Source organism: Narcine bancroftii, chromosome 11 (assembly GCF_036971445.1).
Source record: "Narcine bancroftii isolate sNarBan1 chromosome 11, sNarBan1.hap1, whole genome shotgun sequence".
In the NCBI taxonomy this organism is placed as follows: Eukaryota; Metazoa; Chordata; class Chondrichthyes; order Torpediniformes; family Narcinidae; genus Narcine; species Narcine bancroftii.
The window spans coordinates 8,313,349-8,336,158 of NC_091479.1; the positions used below are offsets into that span (position 1 = coordinate 8,313,349).

Genomic DNA, 22,810 nt, shown 5'->3' on the forward strand with positions numbered 1-22,810 from the left:
GAGGGTGCCCAGTCGGAAGATGAGGTGTTGTTCCTCCAATTGACGGGTGGATTCAGTCCGGCAGTGCATGAGACAATGGACAGACATGGCAGTAAGTGAATGGGATGGAGAATTGAAATGGGTGGCCACTAGGAGATCCAAGCTATTGTGGCAGCAGAGCTGAGGTGCTCAACGAAGTGATCTCCCAGTCTCTCCAATGTGGAGGAGAGACGGGGTGCAGATTGTTTGGCCTATTTTACAAAGGCCAATTCTGATTCTTCCACAGGTTCTCAGCAGTGTTGGGGGCTAATGGGATGATTAAATAGATTATAAGAGGTAACTCCTGTTGCTACAGTCCACTGCATCTTTCAACTACACGATAAAATGGAGGAAATTCTTGACTGTCTTAAATATTTAAGAAACACAGCTGACAGTTTTTACGGAACTAGCTTCCACAAAGAACAATTTGATAATGCCCATGTTTTGCCTGAGGCATTGGTTGAAGAAAAAATATTCATAAGGTCGATGACCTTTAATCACGGCCCATTTAGTGCAATACTGTTACAGCGCCAGCCGGGATTTGAATCCCACGCTGTCCGTGGGGAATTTGTACATTCTCCCGTGTCTGCGTGCACGATCCCACAGGCAGGAGGTAATAGGTGAATAGGGGAGAGGGAGGGCACACCAGCAAACAGGAGGAGGGGGGGATGCCTCTGTGAATGGAGAGGGAAGGGGATGGAGAGCTGGAGGAATGAAGTCAGAAGGACGGGGAAGGGAGGGAGAACAGGGATCCCCTTCCTCTTGTTGGATGTGAAGGCTGATTTTGGATGTGCAACATCTAATATCTAATATTAACATCGACTTTTTCTATTCTCCTTCTCTTCCCCGTCCCTCTGTCTTCATTCTTCCAGCTCTCCATCCCCTTCCCTCTTCAATCACAGAGCCGTCCCCCCCTCCCCCTGTTTGCTGGTGTACCCTCCCTCCCTTATCCACCTATTACCTCCTGCCTGTGGGACCGTGCTCCTCTCTCTGTCCCTCCCCACCACTATTTTATTCAGCCACCTGCCTACATTTTTCTCATACCTGGATGAAGGGTTTAGGCCTGAAATGTTGGTTATGTATCTTTATCCCTGCTATATAAAGTACACTGTTTGACCTGCTGAGTTTCTCCAGCATCATGTTTTTAATAAAAAATGTAATTCCCTCCCAATATTAATGGGATTTTAGCAGAAAGAGAGGCAAAATTATAATAGAATCCCTAAAATACATTTTTAAACTGCAAGCTATCATCCCCACAAGTTGGGAGATTTTGCAATTTTGGATTCTGGCAATGAACTTGATCAGTTGAAAAGTGTATCTGTGGAAGAGAATGTCTGCAGTAGTGCAGTAATTATAATTAATTTAGATTCAGCGTGAGAGAAATAGGTGTCTCTAAGTTTCCAAATTAGGAAAAGACAAACTTCATTGCAAGTGATTTACATGAAATGAAACAGAAACGACGACTTGAAAGATTGACCAATGAAAGTCATCGACACAACAACACATTTACAATGCCAATTCACCTATCAATCCACACGTCTTTGGGATGTGGAAAGAGCATCCAGTGGAAACCCACGTGGTTACATGGAGCACGTGCAAACTCCAAACGGACAGCACAGCAGCTCAGGATTGAACCTGTGAGTCTGGCGTTGTGAAATGGCTCTGATTCACTAATGCCGTACTGTGGAAGATATTGGTTCTCCTTACTCAGTCTGCTTTCAACATAACTCCAGCCTCCAACCAAAGCTTGGTTATTGAGACTATCCTCTGAGATCACAAGACCTTGGAGCCCATTGAGTCTTCTCCACCGTTTTAATCATGAGCTGATCCATCCTCCCACTCAGCCCCACTCCCCTGGCTTTCTCCCTGTAAGCCTTGATGCTCTGACTGATCAAATACCTGTCAATCTCTGCCTTAAGTACACTGAATAAACAAGCCATTAAGTTACATCAACTCATTTACAGATGACCAACACATGTTGGTCTCTTTGTCCTGTGAAATATTTATTTTTTTCAATCAATGCTTTACCTTGCGAATGACTGTGAGGTCTAAAGTTTTACAAAGCATAGCAGATATATTTAGATTTTTTTTAAAAAACCATTCCTGACATCTGAGCAAAAGACAATTTTATTTTGAAACCATGTAATACTGTACCAAGGCTGTCTAGTTTTGTATCAAAACTTTGAAATCTAGATACCAGACAGACTGCCTTTGAAGAAAGAGGATAACTAAGAGGTCAAATCTTTCATGGAAACATACATTCAGAACGGGGCAAAGTGTGCAGGAATCAGTAAATGTAGTCAGACAGTAATTTTTTTTTTAAACTTAGAATATGTCCACCAACTCTTTTCATTTGCTTCGTCTCACCATCGAAAATAGAAACGCGTTTTCTCTTCACACGCATTTAAAGAGGAAGTAGTTACACTTAGAAATCTGGCAGTTACAGGTCCTCCAGATTCTGGGTCCTTTTCTCACCGCACATACATCCCCAATATTACACTAGAAATGAACAAAACACAAGGAGATTCTGGTTAGAAGTATCAAAATGCAGCGTTTCTATCATTCATTTTTCAGGATGCAATGGCACGGGCAGAGCCAAGTCCAATAGAATGTATTTCTGCTTAATAACAACACATAAACTAAGCATTCGGCCAAGCAAGAGCATACAACAAAGTTTACCCATTGTTTCTGTTTTTTTTTAAATTTTTTATTTTTCACACTATAAACCACATTGATCAAGATACATACATTTTTCTTTTCAAATATATACAGTGTCGTTTTCTCCCCCCCCTCCCCCTTCCCATCCCACCCTCCCTACCTCCCCTCCCATTCCATTGTTTCTGTTTGAGTTACTTTGATATATTTGAACGATCAGAATCAGAATTTATTGTCATGAACATGTCACGATTTTTCTTTGCCCCATATCACGGTGCAAACATTTCTATAAACCGCATTTCAAAAGAAATAATAAGGCAGTGTCTTGGTTCATCGATCATTCAAGAATCTGATGGCGGAGGGGAAGAAGCCGTCCTTGTGCCACTGAGTGCTCATCTTCAGACTCCTGTACCTTTCCCCCCCCAATGGTAGCAGAGTGAAGAGGGCCTGGCCTAGAGGTGGGGTTCCATGAGGATCGAGGCTGCTTTATTAAGGCGTTAAAATCTAGACACCGCCTCTTGTAGACGTCCTCGATGGAGTGAAGTCTGGTGCCCGTGATGGTGAAAACCGAGTTAACAACCCTCTGGAGTTTTTTCTTGTCCTGAGCTTTGGTACCTCCGATGCAACCAGCCAGAAAGCTCTCCACAGTACACCTGTTGAAGTTTTTGGGAGATGTTTTCTGCCCAGTAAAGTAGCTGTTTCTGTATTTTACATACCTGTGTGGCTGCAACAAGCAAGAACTTAAGTGTGTCTGTACATTATTCCTAAGCATGTGACAATAAACTCTTTCATTCATAAAGATCCATTTTTGGTTCTATATGATTGAGGAGTTTTGGGCAGAAAGGCCATCACAATGGAAAGTCGTTAGGTTTCTAGGATGTCTTGGCTAAAGTGATGCTGCCCCTCAGCACCAGTGACCTGGGTTCAGTCCTGAGCTCCATCGTTTCTCCCTGTGGCTGTGCGGATTCCTCCCCTCGGAGTTCTGGTTTCCTTCCCCCCATCCCAGGAGACGGCCACAGTAATTTACCCGTGTGCAAGAAGAATCAGGACGAGTTGTTGGGGACAGGATAGAGGGAATGGGACTGTCAGGATTGCTCTTTGTTGTGTTTACGTTAATTTGTCACACTATGCCTGGTGCAGTGACAGTTCGTCTGTGAGGAGCATGCAGTAGAAGAACAAGCGCAATACAGTATATTTTGAAATCAGCAATACTACACCGTGAAATACTGTACCTAACTGGGCTGTCTAGTTTTGTACCAAAACATTGAAATCTAGAAACCGATCAGAAGAATGTGGCAGGGATGGCGTAGCGGTTTGCACAACGCCTTTACAGCACCAGCGATCGGGACTGGGGTTCCAATCCCGCGGTGTCTGTAAGGAGTTGGTACCTTCTCCTCGTGTCTGGATGGATTTCCTCCCACCCTTCAAAACGTACCGAGGTTTGTAGGTTAATTTGGTGTAACTGGGCAGCACGGACTTTTGGGTCAAAATGGCCTGTTACCGAGCTGCATATCTAAATTTTTTTTTAAATATTAGGATTTTTGAGTTACAGTGAAACAAAAGGCTGAAGGGCCTGTACTGTGCTGTAATGCTCTATGTTCTAAAATAATGTATTAGTAGAAATCAAGGGCAGCTTGAGAACACTGCTGTCGAGTTCGTTCAGAAGAGTGACAGCTGCCGGGAAGAAACCGTCTAAGCCTTAGTGGCACATTCTCAGTTGGCCAAATGTCTCCTTCTACATCATAGGAAAATACAACAGTGTGACAAGAGAGAATACATTGCATTGACAGACTGGATTCATTTTTCACACATTAAACATCCCATGGGCTTCACGGGAGAGATATCAGCCAATATTTCATCTTGAGCCACACAAGAAGATATTGCACCAAATATCTATTGAATGATTTTAAGCAGATTTCAAAAAGGACAGAATTGGAGAAAGAAATATGTAGTTCTGACAATGGGAAATGGCAGATTGAGGGAGAAATCTCTTGCACCCAATCACGGGGCCATAACACTGGACAACGAAGACTTTGCTTCCTGAACACTTTTTGGGTGTATTTCATGGATTTTTGGCTGCTGATCACAGAAATTTCCTAACATGTACAATTTTTTTTAGATCTAACCTATTTTTGATATTTCCTGTCATATTTTAAGTCTACTTCGAGCAGACAAAACCATGAAGGGCAACACGTCATTGAAAATTCATTTTCTGCATTCGCTCTTCCCTGCTGATCTCGGTGCCGTCAGTGACGAACAGGGTGAAAGGTTTCACCAGGGCATTGCGACCATGGAAAAGCGATATCTGGGCAACTGGAATCCATCAGTGCAGGCCGACTATTGTTGGACACTGACACGAGGGGCATCAGATGCTGAGTACAAACGAAAATCGGGAGCCAAATATTTTTAGGTCATTTGAATTGACGCAATGTTTCAGTTTCTTGATAGGATTAAACATGTTAAATTCAATAAAAGTTAATTTAAAGTTTCTCCAACTTCCTACGTTATACAGCAAATCTGTGTTCATATTAAAGTTGTCAATCATGATCCCCAATTTTTTTTCAGGAAGCAAATCTTTTGAAAAAAATTGTTGTTCAGTGAAATAAGTATCCCTATTGCTACACTGGTTAAAATCACTAAACATGTAGCTCAGGTTGAAATACTCTAGTCTCTGTACTCATATTTGAACAATGCATTTGCTAGCCAAACAAGTATAGGGGACCAGATCTTGTTGAATTAAAGCTTTGTTCATTTGACCACTGTTTGTACTTTATCTGCACATTCAAGTTTAATTAATTTTTAATCAACAGAAATAGTAGACCACAGCCCCCTCACAGCTGATTTTTTAATTCACCACGATTTTGATGACTTTATCTTCCTTGCTTCCATTAATATCTAAAAACATGTTTAACAACCCAGTCACCGGCATAACGAAAGCCAAAGAATAACTGGGACTTCAGGAAACTTTCTCTTCAAGTTAATTTTAAACCCAATCCCTTAACTCTTTTATTTGGTATTGTTGGAAAGAGTGACATAATGTTAACGACATCTGAGCTACACGTATTAGCTTTTATTTCTCTTATGGCTTGGTGGGTGGAGTTGCTCAGATGGAGGGACATTACCCCACCTAATCAAGCTCAGTGGCATTCATGTCATGTTTAAACTTAGAGAGGATTAGATGCTTAATTTCCAATTCGAATGTAAATTTTCAAACACTGTGGTGACCCTTTTTGAGTGACTTTTATAACCTTTGATTTGTTATGAAGGTAGAAATGTTGACTAATGAGGTAATTTATCATTCTGGTAAGAGTTCAGTCTTCCTTTTTTTTTAAATTTTTGGCCAAACAGCTTCTTTCTTGGTCGTGAGTTTAGATTTTCCTTTTTTTTTTGCAATAATTTTTAAAGCATTTAAAAAAAAATAAATTGCAGCACAGCAAGAGCCAAATAATAACTGGGACTTCACGAAGCCTTGGGGACAATCCACTATCTTATAAACAAGATGGACTAAAGGTAAAAAGTAAAAAGGTCTCAGGAGCAGAGTAAGTGAGAGCAAGTGAGTTCGATCCCAAATAAAGTATCAGCAGATTGTGGGGGGGGAGGTGGGAGAGAAAGATTTGCTGGTGAGAAGCAGAAAAATAAAATTAGGAATCACAATTTTTTTCATCTTAATCGATAAGATAGAGGTAGGTAAGTTGTTCCCATTGGAACTCAAGATTCAAGGTAGTAAAATAACTCACACACGAGACTGCAATTCCACAGTAGAAGTTTTTTTTCTAAACTTCAAAATAAACTTTATTGACAATACAAATATTCATACAGTGCTATAAAATTCATTGTATCCTCTTCTTATCGAAGGGTCAGCAGTGGGAAAGGTTAAAAACTTCAAATTCCCGGGTGAAGGTCTACCCTGGGGGCCCCATGTTGAATGAGGCTGGCCTGCAGCGATACTTTGTGAGAAGTTTGGGTCACCAAAGATGCTTGCAAATTTCTACAGGTGTACCGTGGAGAGCAGTCTGTCTGGTATGGAGGTGGCAATGCACAGGACAGGAAAAGAGTTGTGAACTAAGTCCACACCATCATAGGTATTGGTCTTCACTCCATTAAGCACGTCTAGAATTGGGAATGTCTCAAGAAAGCAGCCTCTATTATCAAGGACTCTCACCACCCAGACCATGCCCTCTTCACCCTGCTACCATCAGGGAGGAGGCTCAGGAACCTGAAGACGAACATTCCAGGGCACAAAAACAGCTGCTTCCCCTCCGCCATCAGATTTCTGAATGGACAATGACCACAGACCCTGCCTAACTCTTCTTTTGCTCTAATTTATTTATTTTTAAAAATGCAATTTATAGCAATATTCGCACTGTAACTCAATAACAAATTTTATGACATGCTCATGACACTAAATTCTGATACACAAAGGAAAGCAGTGCAACATCTATCAACATTCATTGTGTCACATTCCTTTGTAAATTGTGTTGATTTTACCTTGTAGCGTTAACCACTTGCCAATTATGTCCTCCCCCCACCCCACCCCAGCAGGGTTCCTTCTCATTCTGTTGTTTGAGAAGCTTCACCACCAATCTTTTCCTTCAATATCTGGTAAGGTTGAACTGCAGACTGTGGATCTTATGCACAGACCTCTTGCATTGGCTACGCTAAGCCTCAGCATGTACTCCCAGCCCGGAATGTGCCAGTCGGCAGCATTCCCTCACTGACATCTCCGTGTGCTGGATGGCCATCTTCCATCCTGTTAATGATCTTCCAGCAGCGCTGAATGACTATCTCTGCATGAAAAGTCTTAAAAAGAAATCATTGAGTCCTCTGATACACTGCCGCTGGGGATGACAAGGACCCTTGCATCAATCTGCACAAACTCTTCGGAAAGAGATGGGTGACTGTCTTCTCCCCTTTGCAGTTGTCTCAAGAGCAACATGCATTGGGAATTCTATTCCACATGTGTGCGAAGGATCTGACCAGAGGACACCTCTCACTGTCAGCCGAGCTAGGTACTAGAAGTGGGCTTGCAATCACTACAGCTCTTCATTAGAATGGGTGCCTGTGATTACATGGTAATAGTCTCTGAGGGACATGATGTCCTATTAAGATAAAAGTGTGCAAAATTATGAGTTTTAAGGACTTTAAATTGCTCAGCAATGTAAAGATTTGCTGCAAATGATTGACTGACTTGCACCTCAATAACAATGTAGGTTTTCCGTATCAGGAACGTCTGACTGATGTCAGCCTTCAGCGTGCATACACATTGCAGAAAGAACATAAGGACATGGGAAACAGGAGCAGGAGTCAGCCATCCGGCCCATCAAGCCTGTTCCATCAGTCAATGAGATCATGACTGATTTAATGATGGGCTCATCTCCACCTACCTGCCTTTTCCCCATATCCCTCAATTCCCCTACGATGAAAAAATCAATCCAAGCGTCTTAAATATATTTACTGAGGTCGCCTCCACTGCTTTAATGGGCAGCAAATTCCACAGATTCACCACCCTCTGGGAAAAGCAGTTCCTCCTCCATCCTAAATCTACTACCTTGAATCTTGAGGCGATGTCCCCTATTTCTGGTCTCCCCCACCAATGGGAACAACTTACCTACCTCTATCTTATCGATGCTTTTCAGAATTTTGTATGTTTCTATAAGATCCCCTCTCATTCTTCTGAATTCCAGCAAATACACTCCCAGACCACTCAATCTCTCCTCATAGGCTAACGCCCTCAGTTCTGGAATCAACCTGGTGAACCTCCTCTGCACCACCTCCAAAGCCAGTCCATCCTTCTTCAAGGAAGGAAACCAGAACTGCACGCAGTCCTCTAAATGTTGAAGGTCAACCACAGTTATTTTGAAATTAGCTGTTTTATTATGCAAGATCATAGTAGAGTAATTCCATTGATAAATCTATGGTCTGAAGTGACAGGTAATTCCCAATTCATATCATGTTTATATCCTTATTCACAGGGATTGGATATCAATGATGAACGAACCAAGTGCTTATTGGGCCATTTCAAAAGGTAATTAAAACACCATTACATTACTGGTGTGGAGTCATTCGTGGGCCAGACCAGGTCAGGATGGCGATTTTCTTTCTCTGTAGGATATTGGTATTTATTCTCCCAGTCAATAACTCCATGGTCACTAATAGTTGACACTTGCTTTTTTTAAAAAAAAATTTCCTATGCATTTAATCACTTGAATTAAATCCCTTTGTTTGCTCTGGTGGATTTTGGGCTGATGTCACCAGATTAAAAGCTCAGCTTTGAGGTTGTCCAGAAGCATAATTATTATACTAGAATATTATGCTCGAGTGTTGCAGGTTCAACAACCTGTCTTTATTCTATAGAAGCCTAATAGTCTGAGATTGTCTGAAGCTAAGCAGGCTCAGGCCTGGTAAGTACTTGGTGGGGAGACCGCCGAGGAACACCAGCTGCTGTAGGTTTTTGTGAGGGGTGCTGGACAAAGTGGTGACTCTGTGTCTACCTTAAGTTAAAGAATTTCAGTATATTACATTCTAAATGTAGTATTACATGACAACATTTCTGAAAAATGAGAATTTAGGGTTGAGTTCAACTCTGATAATTACATCACCTGTTATTTCTCAAAGTTCAAAGTTCAGATTTATGGTCAGAGTACACACATGACATCACATACAGCCCTGAGATTCTTTTTCCTGCTGGCCAGACAGAATTGAGAACAAAAAACTCTACTCAAGAAAAGAGAGAAATATAAACAAAGAAAAATAAACCAAGAAAATTAGATGTACATACTTATCTATTTAACTGCAAGATTGTTTAATTTTGATCTTGCTCCCTTGTCAACTTCCAGACTGTTGCACAAATGGTTTGGAGCTCCTCCAGATGCACAATGACACAAGACTGCTCAAGTGAACCAGATAGATTGGCAGGTTTTTTCCAGATAGTTTTAATAGGCTTGTGAATCAATATCTGGGAATAAATTAAAACCTCCAGAACATATCTCTTTCCTGTCTTGTCTAAAACAAAACATCATGCCCAGAGGACCTTTCTTATGATAGCATATGTAGACGCTGAGGATGAGGGACAGAATGATTAAAGTACTGACGACTGCATTTACATGTATCAAAGTCGATAGTGTGTAAAAGTTGGCTCCCCTATTTGTGGCCTCAGCCGTCCGCCCATGGAGCTCCCGATGCCTCAACCGCAGACCCTCCTCTTGGCCCCGCTCATCCATCCATTAAAGTTCCTGACGCCCCGAACGCAGACCTACCACCTGGTCCCTGCTGGCTTTCTGCCACCTCGAACGATGCAGGTACTTACCACAGTCAAAAGTAGTATCCGTGCAATAGTTGACCGCAAAAATTCAATGTTAAAAAATGATCTACAAAACTCACTTTTTCTTATATAGGGTACATAACACAATTGGTTGAAATATATGGATAGTGACATTTTTAAATAATGACAGAAAATGCTGCAAGAATACCGAGCATTTTGGGAAGAGAAATGGTTGTTTCAGTTCCATGGCCTTTTGTTTGAATAGGGAATGGGAAAATACAATTTAGTTTTTGGTTGCAGGGAAGATGGGGTGAGGTGTAGAACAAAGGGAATATCTCTAATTATGGTGAGACCAAAAACAAGAGTTAAAAACCCATTATGATTCTTTGATTGTGTTATGTACTGCTAATAGCAAGTTTGTGGGACATGTCTGTACAAATGGAAAAAGAAAGGCTACATAACAAAAAAAAAACCATGATATTTTAGCACGGCAGAAATTAAGTTCTGTATATATTTTTTTAAACTGCATAAACACTGGATTTGCTGTAATCTGAATCAATTAGGACCAGGATTTGGATTGTGAAATTATCTTGAAAATCTCTTTTTGCTTGTAGCAACAGGCCATCTCATTGGCTCTGCACAAAGCCCTGGAACACCTGAACAGCAAAGATGCATATATCAGGATTCTCTTTATCGACTACAGTTCAGCATTTAACACCATCATCCCCTCAAAACTGATCAGCAAACTCCAAGACCTGGGATTCAACACCCAGCTATAACCATATAATAATTACAGCACAGAAACAGGCCCCTTTAGCCCTTCTATTTTGTGCAATCATTTTTTTGCCTAGTTCCAAAGACCTGTGCCCAGTCCATAGCCCTCCATACCTCTCCCATCCATCTATCTACTTGAACAAATCCTTCTTAAATGTTAAAATTGAGCCCACATTCACCACCTCAACTGGCAGCTCGATTCACACTCACACCACTCTCTGTGTGAAGAAGTTCCCCCTTCTCCGGGGGCTCTGGTTTCCTTCAAAACATACCGGGATGTAGGTTAATTGGGGGTAAATTGTGGACCAAAATGGCCTGTTACTGTGCTGTATGTTTACATTTTTTTTTAAATTAAACTTTTCCCCTTTCACTTTTAACCCATACCCTCTGATTTACATCTCACCTACCCTCAGTGGAAAAAGCCTGTCTATCCCCCTCATAATTTTAAATACCTCCATCGAATCTCCCCTTATTCTTCTATGCTCCAGGTAACCTGTTTAACTTTTCCCTGTAACTCAGTTCCCGGGCAACATCTTCGTAAATCTTCTCTGCACTCTTTCTATCTTATTGATATCTTTCCTGTAGTTAGGGGACCAAAACACTACACAATACACCAAAGGTGGCCTCACTAATGCCTTATACAACTTTACCATAACATCTCAGCTCCTACATTCAATGCTTTGATTTATGAAGCCCAGTATGCATTCAAAAGCATATTGGCTTTCATATTACAAACCTATCCACCTGTGACTCCCAGGTCAGTGAGGATTGGTAAGAACATCTCCATTAGTATTGGAGAACCACAGGGCTGTATTCTTAGCCCCTGCTCGACTCACTTTACACCTATAACTGTGTGTCTTGGTACGACAACACTACCACCTACAAATTTTCTGATGATATCACAGTAGGTTGTGTAAAAAGGGGTGATGAAACAGCATACAGGAGGGAGATTGAAAACCTGGCTGAATGGTGCACCATCAACAACCTTGAACTCATTGTCACCCAAACCAAAGAGCTGATTGTTGATTTCATGAAAAGAAAACCAGAGGTCTATGATCCAGTGAACATTGGGGGATCAGAGGTGAGCAAAATCTAAGATCTTGGGAGTCACTATCTTGGAGGATCTTTCCTGGACCCAACACACAAATGCCAACATGAAGAAAGCACGTCCACGCCTCTACTTTCTTAGGAGTTTGCGGAGGTTTGGTATGACATCAGAAACCCTGGAGAATTTCTACAGATGTGTGGTCGAAAGTGTGCTGACCGGCTGCATCATTGTCTGGTATAGGGATACCAATACCCCCTGACCATAAAGTCTTGCAAAAGGTAGTGAACACAGCCTAGGCATCACAGGCCAAACCCTCCCCACTATCAAGAACATCGACAGGGAACACTGCCTTGGGAGAGCAGCAGCAACTGTCAAGGATCCGCTCCACCCAGCACACGCTCTGTTCTCGCTGCTACCATCAGGAAAGAGGTCTCGGTGCCACAAGACTCGCACCAGTGGCCCCCTCCACCATCAGACCCCTCAACCACAAACTCAATCAGGGACTCATTCAGGAGTTGTGCACTTAATTGATTTTCTCTCTCTCTCTATTGTACAGTTTGTTCACATTTCTTCATTTGAGTCCGTTTCACACTGCCAGTAAGTGGCAATTCTGCCTCACCTGCAGGTAAAAGAATCTCAGGGTTGAATGTGATGTCGTTTAAGTGCAGTAAATCTGAAATCTAACCATTGGATGAACTGAATGACCTCGGTGTGGGTCTTGAATAGAAAAATGTAGAAGAGTAAGTGAGATCAGTGGGGTCGGGTGATAAAAACTAAAATAAAATAAAACAAGAAACTTGAATTAGTATTCAGAGGGGAGAAGGGGGACCCGGACCGACTGTATCTGAGGGATGAAATGAACACATGGTTATGGGCGCCGGGAAGCAGGATACAGGAAACAACTAGAACACGGTCGAAGGAGCAAAACCAAAAATCAAGCTGACTACCTGCGGGCCTTGTCCATATTTCTTTTCCCAGGTTGGAAGACGTTTCGTCTGCAATTTCTTCAGCACGTCGTGGAGGGCTCCGAGCTGTCGGTTATATCCAAGGGAAGATGGGCGGGGATCAGAATGAGAGAGGGTTGGTGAAATTCTTCCTGTTGAACAGCCTTTGCAAACACATCTAATAAAACACTGAGAATTAACTTTATTACCATCGCAGGAAATCCCTGGGAAACATTTGGCGCATTGGACATGGGTAACAATCTCGAAAACGCAAGCCTCCTTTTAATGCCGCTTTAAGGCAAGAAAATGTCTTAAATACGACGGCAGAACCGTTATAACTTTCATCTCGGTTTTATCGCAAACTCACCAAGGCTCCAGCCACTGTTCACTTGAACTAGTTTAACTTTTAACACCCCTCAAAGCCACAAATAAGTGATTCCTACTGCAGGTCGCTCCAAACAATGCAAGGTTCTGCACATTTAAACTCTTCAATACTGTCGCGTATATCAATAATAAAATAAACCAACCAGTTCCTTTTCGCTGGAAGGATAGTAGTTTTTGGAATAGAAGTTTCGCAGAGCTCTCTTCTCCCTGTCCGAGGTCTCGGTGCCGACGGCCAAGGAGAGCAGGGCAGTGAAGTACACAGCAAGCAGGAGCCGGTCGCTGTCCATGGTGCTGGTATGCTTCCGCGCGAAATCTGAAGCGGACACCGGGCGGTTTCAGATCTTGTGATTGTTTGTCTCCGAGCCTGAGCGCCCAGCTTTTATACTGTGGGGTTTGGTCTGTAAGCAGGCGCTGGCTCCTCCCAGGTTAGGGGTGGGATCAAAGGCTTTGGCGATTGCTGCTCTGTCTTTATTTGGAAGAGTTATTGAAAGAGTCCTCTTCCCACCACCACCCACCCCCACCCCACGGCCATCTCCCAGTCACCAGAAAGATAATACTCTGCAGTTGCCGGAACCAAGAGCAAAAAAGTGAACTGCCAAGGAACTCAACGGGCCGAGCAGCATCCATAGAGGGAAGAGGACAGTCGATGTTATGGATTGAAACTCAGAATCAGTATATCCAAAACCCCTGAGTGGAAAGCCCTGCAAAGGTAGTGGACACAGCCCAGGCCATCATGGGCAAAATTCTCCCCACCATGGAGAACATAAGGGAACACTGCGGTCAGAGAGCAGCAGCGATCATCAAGGATCCCCACCACCCAGCACACGCTCTGTTCTCGCTGCTGCCATCAGGAGAGAGGTGTCCGTGCCACAAGACTCGCCCCACCAGGTTCAGGAACAGCTGCTCCCCCTCCACCATCGGACTCCTCAACGACAAACTCAATCAGGACTCGTCCACTTTAATGATTTTTTTCTCTCTTTATTTCACAGTTTGTTTACATTTCTTTATTTGTTTATATGTGTACGTTGAGTACAGTTTTTTTTGCACGACCAATAAGTGGTCATTCTACCAGAAGAAGAATCGCAGGGTTGTACGTGGTGTCTGTATTTTGACAATAAATCCAAAATCTGAAATCTTTTGCAGCACTCAGCACACCCCTATAGTTCCGCAGATAGGAGGCCTTCTCAAAGTTATTCCGATTGGTGTACTCTTGTCTGAAAGCAGCCCAGACACTGAAGATGGGGTTTGACCGTCACATTGACTGTTCATTTCCATTCTCAGATACAGCCTGGCCCTGGAGTCCCTCCAGCTGTCTGTTTGTTGCTTCTCATTACCAGCTCCAGCTCTAATTTTAGAACATGACCTGTGACCAACAGTCAGGGGCTTTGCCTACAGCCAATGTTCTGAACCGAATGAGAACTATTGCGATCCAGTCATTATCAGAAGCATCTTTACTCTGTTACCCTCCCTCACACATAATGGAAACATGCACATCTTAAAAAAAAGGAAACATCTGATTAATCAGAATTCATTGTCATGAACGGGTCGCTAAATTTGTTGTTTTGCCTCATCGCACGGTGCAAACGTTCCTATAAACCACATTTTCAAATACATAAAAATAGTGCAAGAAAAAAAAGTCAAAGTGAGGCCGTGTCTTTGGTTCATTGATCATTCAGGAATGTGATGGCGGAGGGGAAGAAGCCGTCCTTATGCCGCTGAGTGTTTGTCTTCAGACTCCTGTACCTTTTTCTTGATGGTAGCAGAGTGAAGAGGGCCTGGCCTAGGTGGTGGGGGTCCTTGAGGATAGAGGCAGCTTCTTGTAGATGTCCTCGATGGAGTGAAGACGGTGCCCATGATATTGCAGGCCAAGCTAACAACCCTCCGGAGTATTTTCCTGTCCTGAGCATTGGCCCATCCATTCAGATTCAACTGTGCCTAAGAATAGGAATCTGATTACAGTTGAGGGGGATGGAGAGGGGGAGGAGCTGGACTGGGGCCAGTAGGGGATTGGTGAACCATGGAGGGGTGATGATAGTTAATTAGCAGATGCCAAACAAAGGGAGAGAGGTAAGAGGGGAATAAATTTCCCTGTTTTCATCCTCTCTTATTAGGTCTTTGTCCTTGCATCACCTCCCCCCATGCCCTGTGCAACTCATTTGCCTCCACCTAACCCATTTGTTGCCTCTCTCCCCTTTCATCTAGCACCTGCCCATCCCTTCCTATCCTGTCCATTATCCTTCACCCCTCCCTGGACCACTAATCCCGCTGAACGATTGTAGTAAAGGCACTGAAATGCTGGAGGATCTCAGCTGGTCTTTTCAGCATCTAAAGAGATAAAGATATGTCACTGACGTTTCGGGTCTGAGCCCTTCTTCAAGGAAAAATCAGAAAAGTCTCAGAATTCAAACAATGGGGGAAGAATCCAGACCAACAAAAGATGTTAATTGAATATGGTAAGGGACTTTGTGAGAATAGAAACATAGAAGATAGGAGCAGGAGTAGGTCATTCGGCCCTTCGAGCCTGCTCCGCCATTCAATGAGATCATGGCTGATCTTAAAGTTCAGTACCCCGTCCCCACCTTCTCTCCGTAACCCCTAATTCCCTTATACAGAAGAAATATATCTAATTCCCTCTTACATATATTCAATGAACCTGCCTCTACTGCTCTCTGTGGCAATGAATTGCACAGATTCACTACCCTCTGGGTCAAGAAATTCCTCCTCATCTCGGTTCTAAATGGTTTGCCTATTATCTTCGAACCATGGCCCCGGGTTCTGGACTCCCCCACCATTGGAAATATCCCTTCCGCATCCATTCTGTCCAGTCCTGCCAGAATTTTATAGGTCTCTATGAGATCCCCTCTCAATCTTCTAAACTCCAGCGAGTACAATCCCAATTTGTGCAATCTTTCCTCCTAAGTCATTCCTGCCATTCCAGGTATCAGCTTGGTGAATCGCCTCTGCACTCCCTCCATTGCAAGAACATCCTTCCTTAGATAAGGTGACCAAAACTGCACACAATACTCCAGGTGGGGTCTCACCAAGGCTCTGTACAGCTGCAGTAAGGTATCCTTGTTCCTAGACTCAAACCCTCTTGATATGAAGGCCTACATACCATTTGCCTTTTTAACTGCCTGCTGTACCTGCATGCTCGCCTTCAGTGACTGGTGCACAAGAACCCCTAGGTCTCTCTGCTCTTCCCCATCTCCCAATCTATTGCCATTCAAATAGTAATCTGCCCTCCGGTTTGTATTACCAAAGTGGATAACCTCACATTTATCCACATTGTAGTGCATTTGCCATGGATCTACCCAGTCCCCCAATTTATCCAAATCACACTGGAGCTTCCTGACCCCCCTCTTCAGTGCGCACAACCCCTTCGAGCTTAGTGTCGTCTGCAAATTTGGAGATATTACATCCAATCCCCCTCATCTAGATCATTAATGTAAATTGTGAACAGCTGGGGTCCCAGTACAGATCCCTGTGGTACCCCACTGGTCACCGCCTGCCACTCAGAAAATGAGCCGTTTATCCCAACTCTCTGTCTTCTATCTGCCAGCCAATTCTCAATCCACATCAATACCTCGCCCCCAATCCCACGAGACTTGATTTTGCATGCCAGTCGTTTATGTGGGACCTTATCGAAGGCCTTTTGGAAATCCAGGAAATTTATTAAGTCTGTGCATAAAGAGACAGGGAAAGGAAAGATGACAGGGGAAGAAGGGGGAGGGGTGGGGTTAACGAAAGCCCGAGGTTGATATTAATGCCATCTGGTTGGAGGGTGCCCAGTCAGAAGATGAGGTGTTGTTCCTACAATTTAATGGTGGTCCCACTAGCCTTTGTCCTGCCCTTCCCACATTTTACTGGCCATCTCCCTTCAGCACACTGAGTCTTGGTGCAGGGTGCTGGCCTGAAACATCAACAATTCTTTTTCTCTCTCACTGATCCTGCTCCAAAACACTGGCTTCCCTCAGAGGATTATTATTTGCATAAATTAATCTGTCATTGCTTAATGAAGCAATCCCTGGCAGTATTCCGGGAGAAATGTCTGTTCTTCCTGGAAAAAAATGCCAAGGGATGTTTTAATCCACTACCACCTCAGAGAATGTCCCATTGCCAATCATATAGAGCAGCCATTCTAAACCTTCTGTTTGGCTATGGCCCCCTTAGGTCTCTGCTCAAAGTTTATAGGCCCCCTTCCCTCTGAAGCAGTCAAGTTTAGTTGGTTTCTTCCATACTTGTCTCTTACCATCTGCATAAAATAGAAAAATTAATTTATGATTTCAGTCCGTGGCCTCCCTTAAATGCACTGGAGGAACCGGGGCAGAAATCTATCAAAATACCCTTGTAGTTAGTTAGAGCACAAAAACATTTTTTGTAAGCCCATTTCACATGTATCAATATACCTACAAGGCTAAAACTCTGCGAATTTCCTCTTTGAACACTCCAGATAGGGCTGTCATTATTACCCAAATATAGTGACGCTTCGAATCTCGTGGTTTCGTCTGCAGGCGCTACAAGCAGACGCCGTTGTTTTTGTTGCTACTGGTGTTTTTATAGTCGCTGCTTTTGTCAAATTTTCTGGCGTTTTATCTCACTAACTATTGCCGTTACATTCGGTGATTTATGGGAATGGATGATTTACGAGTAAAATTACTAATGACTCTGTATGGTCTGGTACGGGAGGAGGTCCGTGGGGGTGGTGGGAGGGATGAGTGACATCGACCTTAGTGACACCACTCATTAAATGCGCTGTGGCCGCTGTGGAGCATGGCCGATCTACGGTGTGTTTTGCCACTAAAGGAAGTGATGCTTTCAGTCAACATAAAGGAACATTAGAGACGGAGAAAATTAATTAAATTCAGGTTGAACAAATGAATCTGTTTAAAAAAAATCCAAATCTCATCATGGTTTCCCAGACCTTGCATTCAATAAAAAGGATGTACTTTCATGCCATGTATTTTTGTAATCCCAGCTCCCACATCAAATGCCACTCCCACAGCCCACATTGAAGGATCGATGTCAGGAACACAAATCTGCTTACGGTGCTCACAGCAGTCTCTGTCAGCAATAATATTATTATACCACTGTTTCCGAAGAGGATTTTTGTTTTGTGTTATTTTCAAATGCACCTGATAAACAAAGTTGCCCCGTTACTGTAAGTCTGCCATCAATGGTTATCCTTCTCTCTGAGTTAAACTAGAGGGAGAGGTGGATGGGAGGAGTGGAGAAAGATGAGAACTGATTGGGGGGAAGGGGGAAGTGGCTCTGTGAATGCAGAGCTGGACAAAAGGAGACAGAGGGAAAAGAAAAGAAAGAGAGAGACAGATCAAGAAGAAAGGAGATGTAAGGGAAGAAGGAGGTGGGAAACTGGATAAGTTGTTAATGCCATTTTGGAAGGTGCCCAGTCAGAAGATGAGGTGGTGATCCTCCAATTTGCGGGTGGTCTCAGTCTGGCAGTGCATGAGACCTTGGACAAACATGTCAGCAAGGGAATGGGTGGCCACTGGGAGATCCATGCTATTGCGGCGGACAGAGCCGAGGTGCTTAGCAAAGCGATCTCCTGGTCTGGGAGCACCAGATGCAGCAGATGACCCCTGCAGATTCACAAGTGAATTGTTGCTTCACTTGGAAGGATTGTTTGGAGCTCCAAATGTTGGAGAGGAAGGACCTGTTTGGGCAGAAGTTGAACACATGTTCATTGTACTTATGTGTATGACAATAGACTCATTACCATTATTATTACAGTCAAGACTTGGTTCTCTCCAATTTGTGTTGATCGCTTTTGCGGTGGCCAGGAGCTGCATAGCGGTTACCTAGAATTCAGACTCTCATCTGGGCATTGTGTGTTGGAATATGGAAATGCAGAGCTGTATTACTTATAATCTAAGGAAAAATTATTAAACTTTTCTTAAAATCTGGCAACCCTACCTGCATTACATAGGTGCAAGGATATAGTGTGCTTTGCTGGGCCCACCCCCCCTCCTTGTCCTTCCTCTCCTGGGGGGTGGATGGTGGTGGGGGGTCCATTCCAATCAGGCTAAGTCGAGAGGACGGACGTTGAGCTCCGACAGACCCTGTGGTTAATGTGTTTTTCTCTTCTTTTTCTTTTTAATTTATTTAAATCATAAATAAAATATTTTTTAAAAAGACGGTGCTCAATTGAGTCTTGAACTCATAGACTTCAAATTTTAAAAACTCATTGGGTGTAGAAGTTTGAATCTATCTGGAACAGAACAAAAGACACAATTGGTCAATAAGGAAACATGCCTTTATTGTTGATCACTTTACCTATCCTGCTACAGTCTGGAAATAGATAAGCAATCACTAGTTTCCGATAGGTGATTGACTCAAGAGTTCTCCCACAGACTTGACTGAAGATAGTAGTTAAAACTTTGCAGGCAAAACGGCAGAATTCTTCAAACTCCAGGGTCTTTTATATAACCAAGCAAATAAAAACAATTTTTGAAAGATCAAATTTGAAGTCGCCAGCACAGTATTAAGAGTGTAATAAGAATGATTTTGTACTTTTTTGGAATAGCTGATGTCAGCCTGAAAGAAAGCACAGGCTGTGATTCAATGTGATTTGTGACAGAAAAATAATGAGGTTTATTCAGCAAAAAGCTGACTTCATTATGAAATCTTCTCAATAAGATTAAGTCCTTTACGCACTCTACTGTACAGATACCAATTAAAAAGGATCAAATGGTTTATTTTTGGTAGAAAATCAACACCAGGTGGAAAAATTTGTGTGTTTTGGGAAGAGGAGGAGGGGTAATGGTTTGCCCACTCTCTAGGGTAGGGGAAAAGTTTGTATGGAGCCTGTAAGGAGTTTGCACGTTCTCACTGTACCTGCGTGGGGTTTCCCCAGGGGCTCTGGTTTCCTCCCATTGTTCAAAAATGTACTGGTGGTGTAGGTTAATTGGGTAGTAATTGGGCAGCACGAGTTGGTGGGCCAAAATGGCCTGTTACTGTGCTGTATTTCTAAATTTAAAATATTATTTAAATTTAGAACTCCAAGGACAGATGTAGAAAGGTTGTGAGAGGGTCTAGGCCACACATGTCAAACTCTGGCCCGCGGGCCAAATTTGGCCTGCGATATAATTGTATTTGGCCCGCAAGATCATTTCAAAAATGTATTAGAGGTGGCCCGCTGGCCGCCGCGCCAGTATAGCGCATACACAGCTAATACTATAAATCCCAGAATGCATTGGCGTCAGCCCGCTAATCGCCCCCACCTCCTCTGTTTACGTTGCAGGGTCTCACCGTGGACTCTGGTTTTGGGGCCTGGCCGGTGTCAGGGGAAGCCAAGGCCACTTCCCAGCGCCCGGAACCGGAGGCCTCGGGCCTGACCTCGCCAGGACCGTTGCCCACTCCCCCTCCCTGCCGCAGGCCGACCTGCGACTCACGGTGACGGGGCCGCTGATCCGCCGAGATGCCGCCCTGCAGCGAGAGCCGATGCCCCCGCACTGTCGTGTCCCCCCGCCCGCCCCCCCACCGCAGCGCGGCCTGTCCGGTGTCAGGGGAAGCCAAGGCCGTTTCCCAGCGCCCGGAACCGGAGGCCTCGGGCCTGACCTTGCCAGGACCGTAGCCCACTCCCCCTCCCTGCCGCAGGCCGACCTGCGACTCACGGTGACGGGGCCGCTGATCCGCCGAGATGCCGCCCTGCAGCGAGAGCCGATGCCCCCGCACTGTCGTTGTCCAACCCGATCGCCCGCAAACCCCGCCCTCCTGCACACAGGCCTGAGTAAGGATTATGAACTTTAATCTCAGGATAAAACGATTTTCCAATAGTTTCATGTCACAGTGATAAATATATTCCTGGTTAAAAATGGTCCTGCATCTGGATACAAGCTCATTAGGCATAAAACTTGAAAAGTGTGTAAATCAAAGGATATCTGTACCAATGGAAAAAGGGCATGGCAAATAACCCTGCTAGAGTTCATGCCCACAATCAGTCACCCATTGGATTGTTTCAGGAATCATGTTATTCTCCCACATTCTCAATAGCCCTCAGAGTTTACTATTCGACAGCACACTAGCAATATTTGACAAATCCTTTATAGAGAAATATTATTTATTGAATATTTTATTTCTCATTTGTTAATGCTTCTGGAAAGAGTTTATCAAAAACTATTATTAAACATTTATTTTAATAAGAAAAAGTTTAACATTACATATGTTGAAAGAAGAGAAAACATGCAGATGTTGTTGAAAATTTTCAATAAATATTTAGTTCGGCCCTCGACTTAGTCCAAGTTTTTGATTTTGGCCCTCCGTGAATTTGAGTTTGACACCCCTGGTCTAGGCTAAGAGGGCACAACATGGTTGACTGTTATAGTGCCAGCATTCAGGACCGGGGTGCGAATTCTGTGCTGTCTGTAAGGAGTTTGTACGTCCTCCCCATATTTGAGTGGGTTTTCCCAAGGGGCTGCAGTTTCTTCTCATCATTCAAAATGTACCGGGGGTTGTAGGTTAATTGGATGTAATTGGGGCAGCATGGGCTCGTGGGCCAAAATGGCCTGTTACTGTGCTGTATGTTTAAATTTAATTTTTAAAAAAAACTGGATTAAAGGGTGCCCTCTTCGAACAGAGATGTGAAGGAATTTCTTTAGCTAGAGGGTGGTGAATTTGTGGAATTTGTTGCCACAGGCGGTTGTGGAGGCCAGGTCATTGGGTGAATTTAAGGCAGGTTCCAGGGCATCAAAGGTTATAGGGAGAAGTCCGGGCAGAGGAGCTGAGTGGGAAAATGGATCAGTTCAAAATTGAATGGCAGAGAAAACTCAATGGGATGAATAGCCTATTTCTGTTCCTGCTTTAGGGTCTTATGCTCTCCCTCTGTACTCATTGGAATCCCAGCTTTGTCTATGGATTCAGGTGCAAGTCGAATCCATGACCTTCTCCGGAGGTCCCACAGCAAGTGGCTACTGATCCTCCATAGAGTAACAGGATGGAAAATATACCAACAACTATTCAGTTTAGCTGAAGGATGGTTACTGGAGCGGGGTGGAGACGACGGTCTGCAACCAACATGAGTCTGTACTTTGGGGGCTGCTGAAGTCTGAAGTGAGCTTTAGATGGTAGACAAATTATATCACGGGATAGATTCCTTTGATCCGCTCGACTGCTCTTGTTTTAGTTGATTAGCTTCTTGCTGGAGAATTGGCTGTATCGTAGCAAAAGCAAATGTGATCATTCCCATTTCCACGAACAATAGTCAATCATTATTTTACAGAGGATTGCTCTTACTCCGCAGTGGGTTGAGAATGAACTTTGCAAATGAAATGATTGTACTATAAACTGCTCTCAGTTTTTTTTTTATGATCAGAAACAGTTAACTCATTCATTGCGGGCCAGCAATTCCAATTTTGGGTTCCAATGTTGAGTGCATGAAATGGCGGTACTGCCAGAGCCGCTGAAATGGGACCACTGCCACTGGTGTGGATTCACAGAGAATGGGGAGTGGAGCCGGAGATACCACACTCTTTTGTGAGGGTCCAACTGCCCAGTCTGACTGATGTTGGCTCCACATAGGCTTTAAATGGCCCGGTAAAGGAGTCGACGGTGGTTTATTTTAAAAATCCTGCGATCGTGGGATCTGGGCATAAGATGGAAGTGCCATGTGTTTGGGAGTGGTCACGATGGGTTGCAGACTGTGGGGAAGCAGAGGGCTGGCACAGGACACCATAAAATGGGGAGACCACCCACCCCCCCCCCTCCCGATTA

General features: G+C 43.7%; 1 protein-coding gene across 1 annotated transcript in view; it reads left to right on the forward strand.

Moving 5' to 3' along the window:
* The first annotated feature begins 1,020 nt into the window (after window positions 1-1,020).
* The window catches only part of ttc23 (tetratricopeptide repeat domain 23), a 108,426-nt gene continuing 86,636 nt past the window's right edge, over window positions 1,021-22,810 (forward strand). Inside the window, exons 1-2 of the mRNA XM_069902236.1 lie at window positions 1,021-1,655; window positions 8,646-8,698. Coding sequence (XP_069758337.1) covers window positions 1,464-1,655; window positions 8,646-8,698 — 245 coding nt within the window. The 5' untranslated portion in view covers window positions 1,021-1,463. The remainder of the gene's footprint in view (window positions 1,656-8,645; window positions 8,699-22,810) is intronic.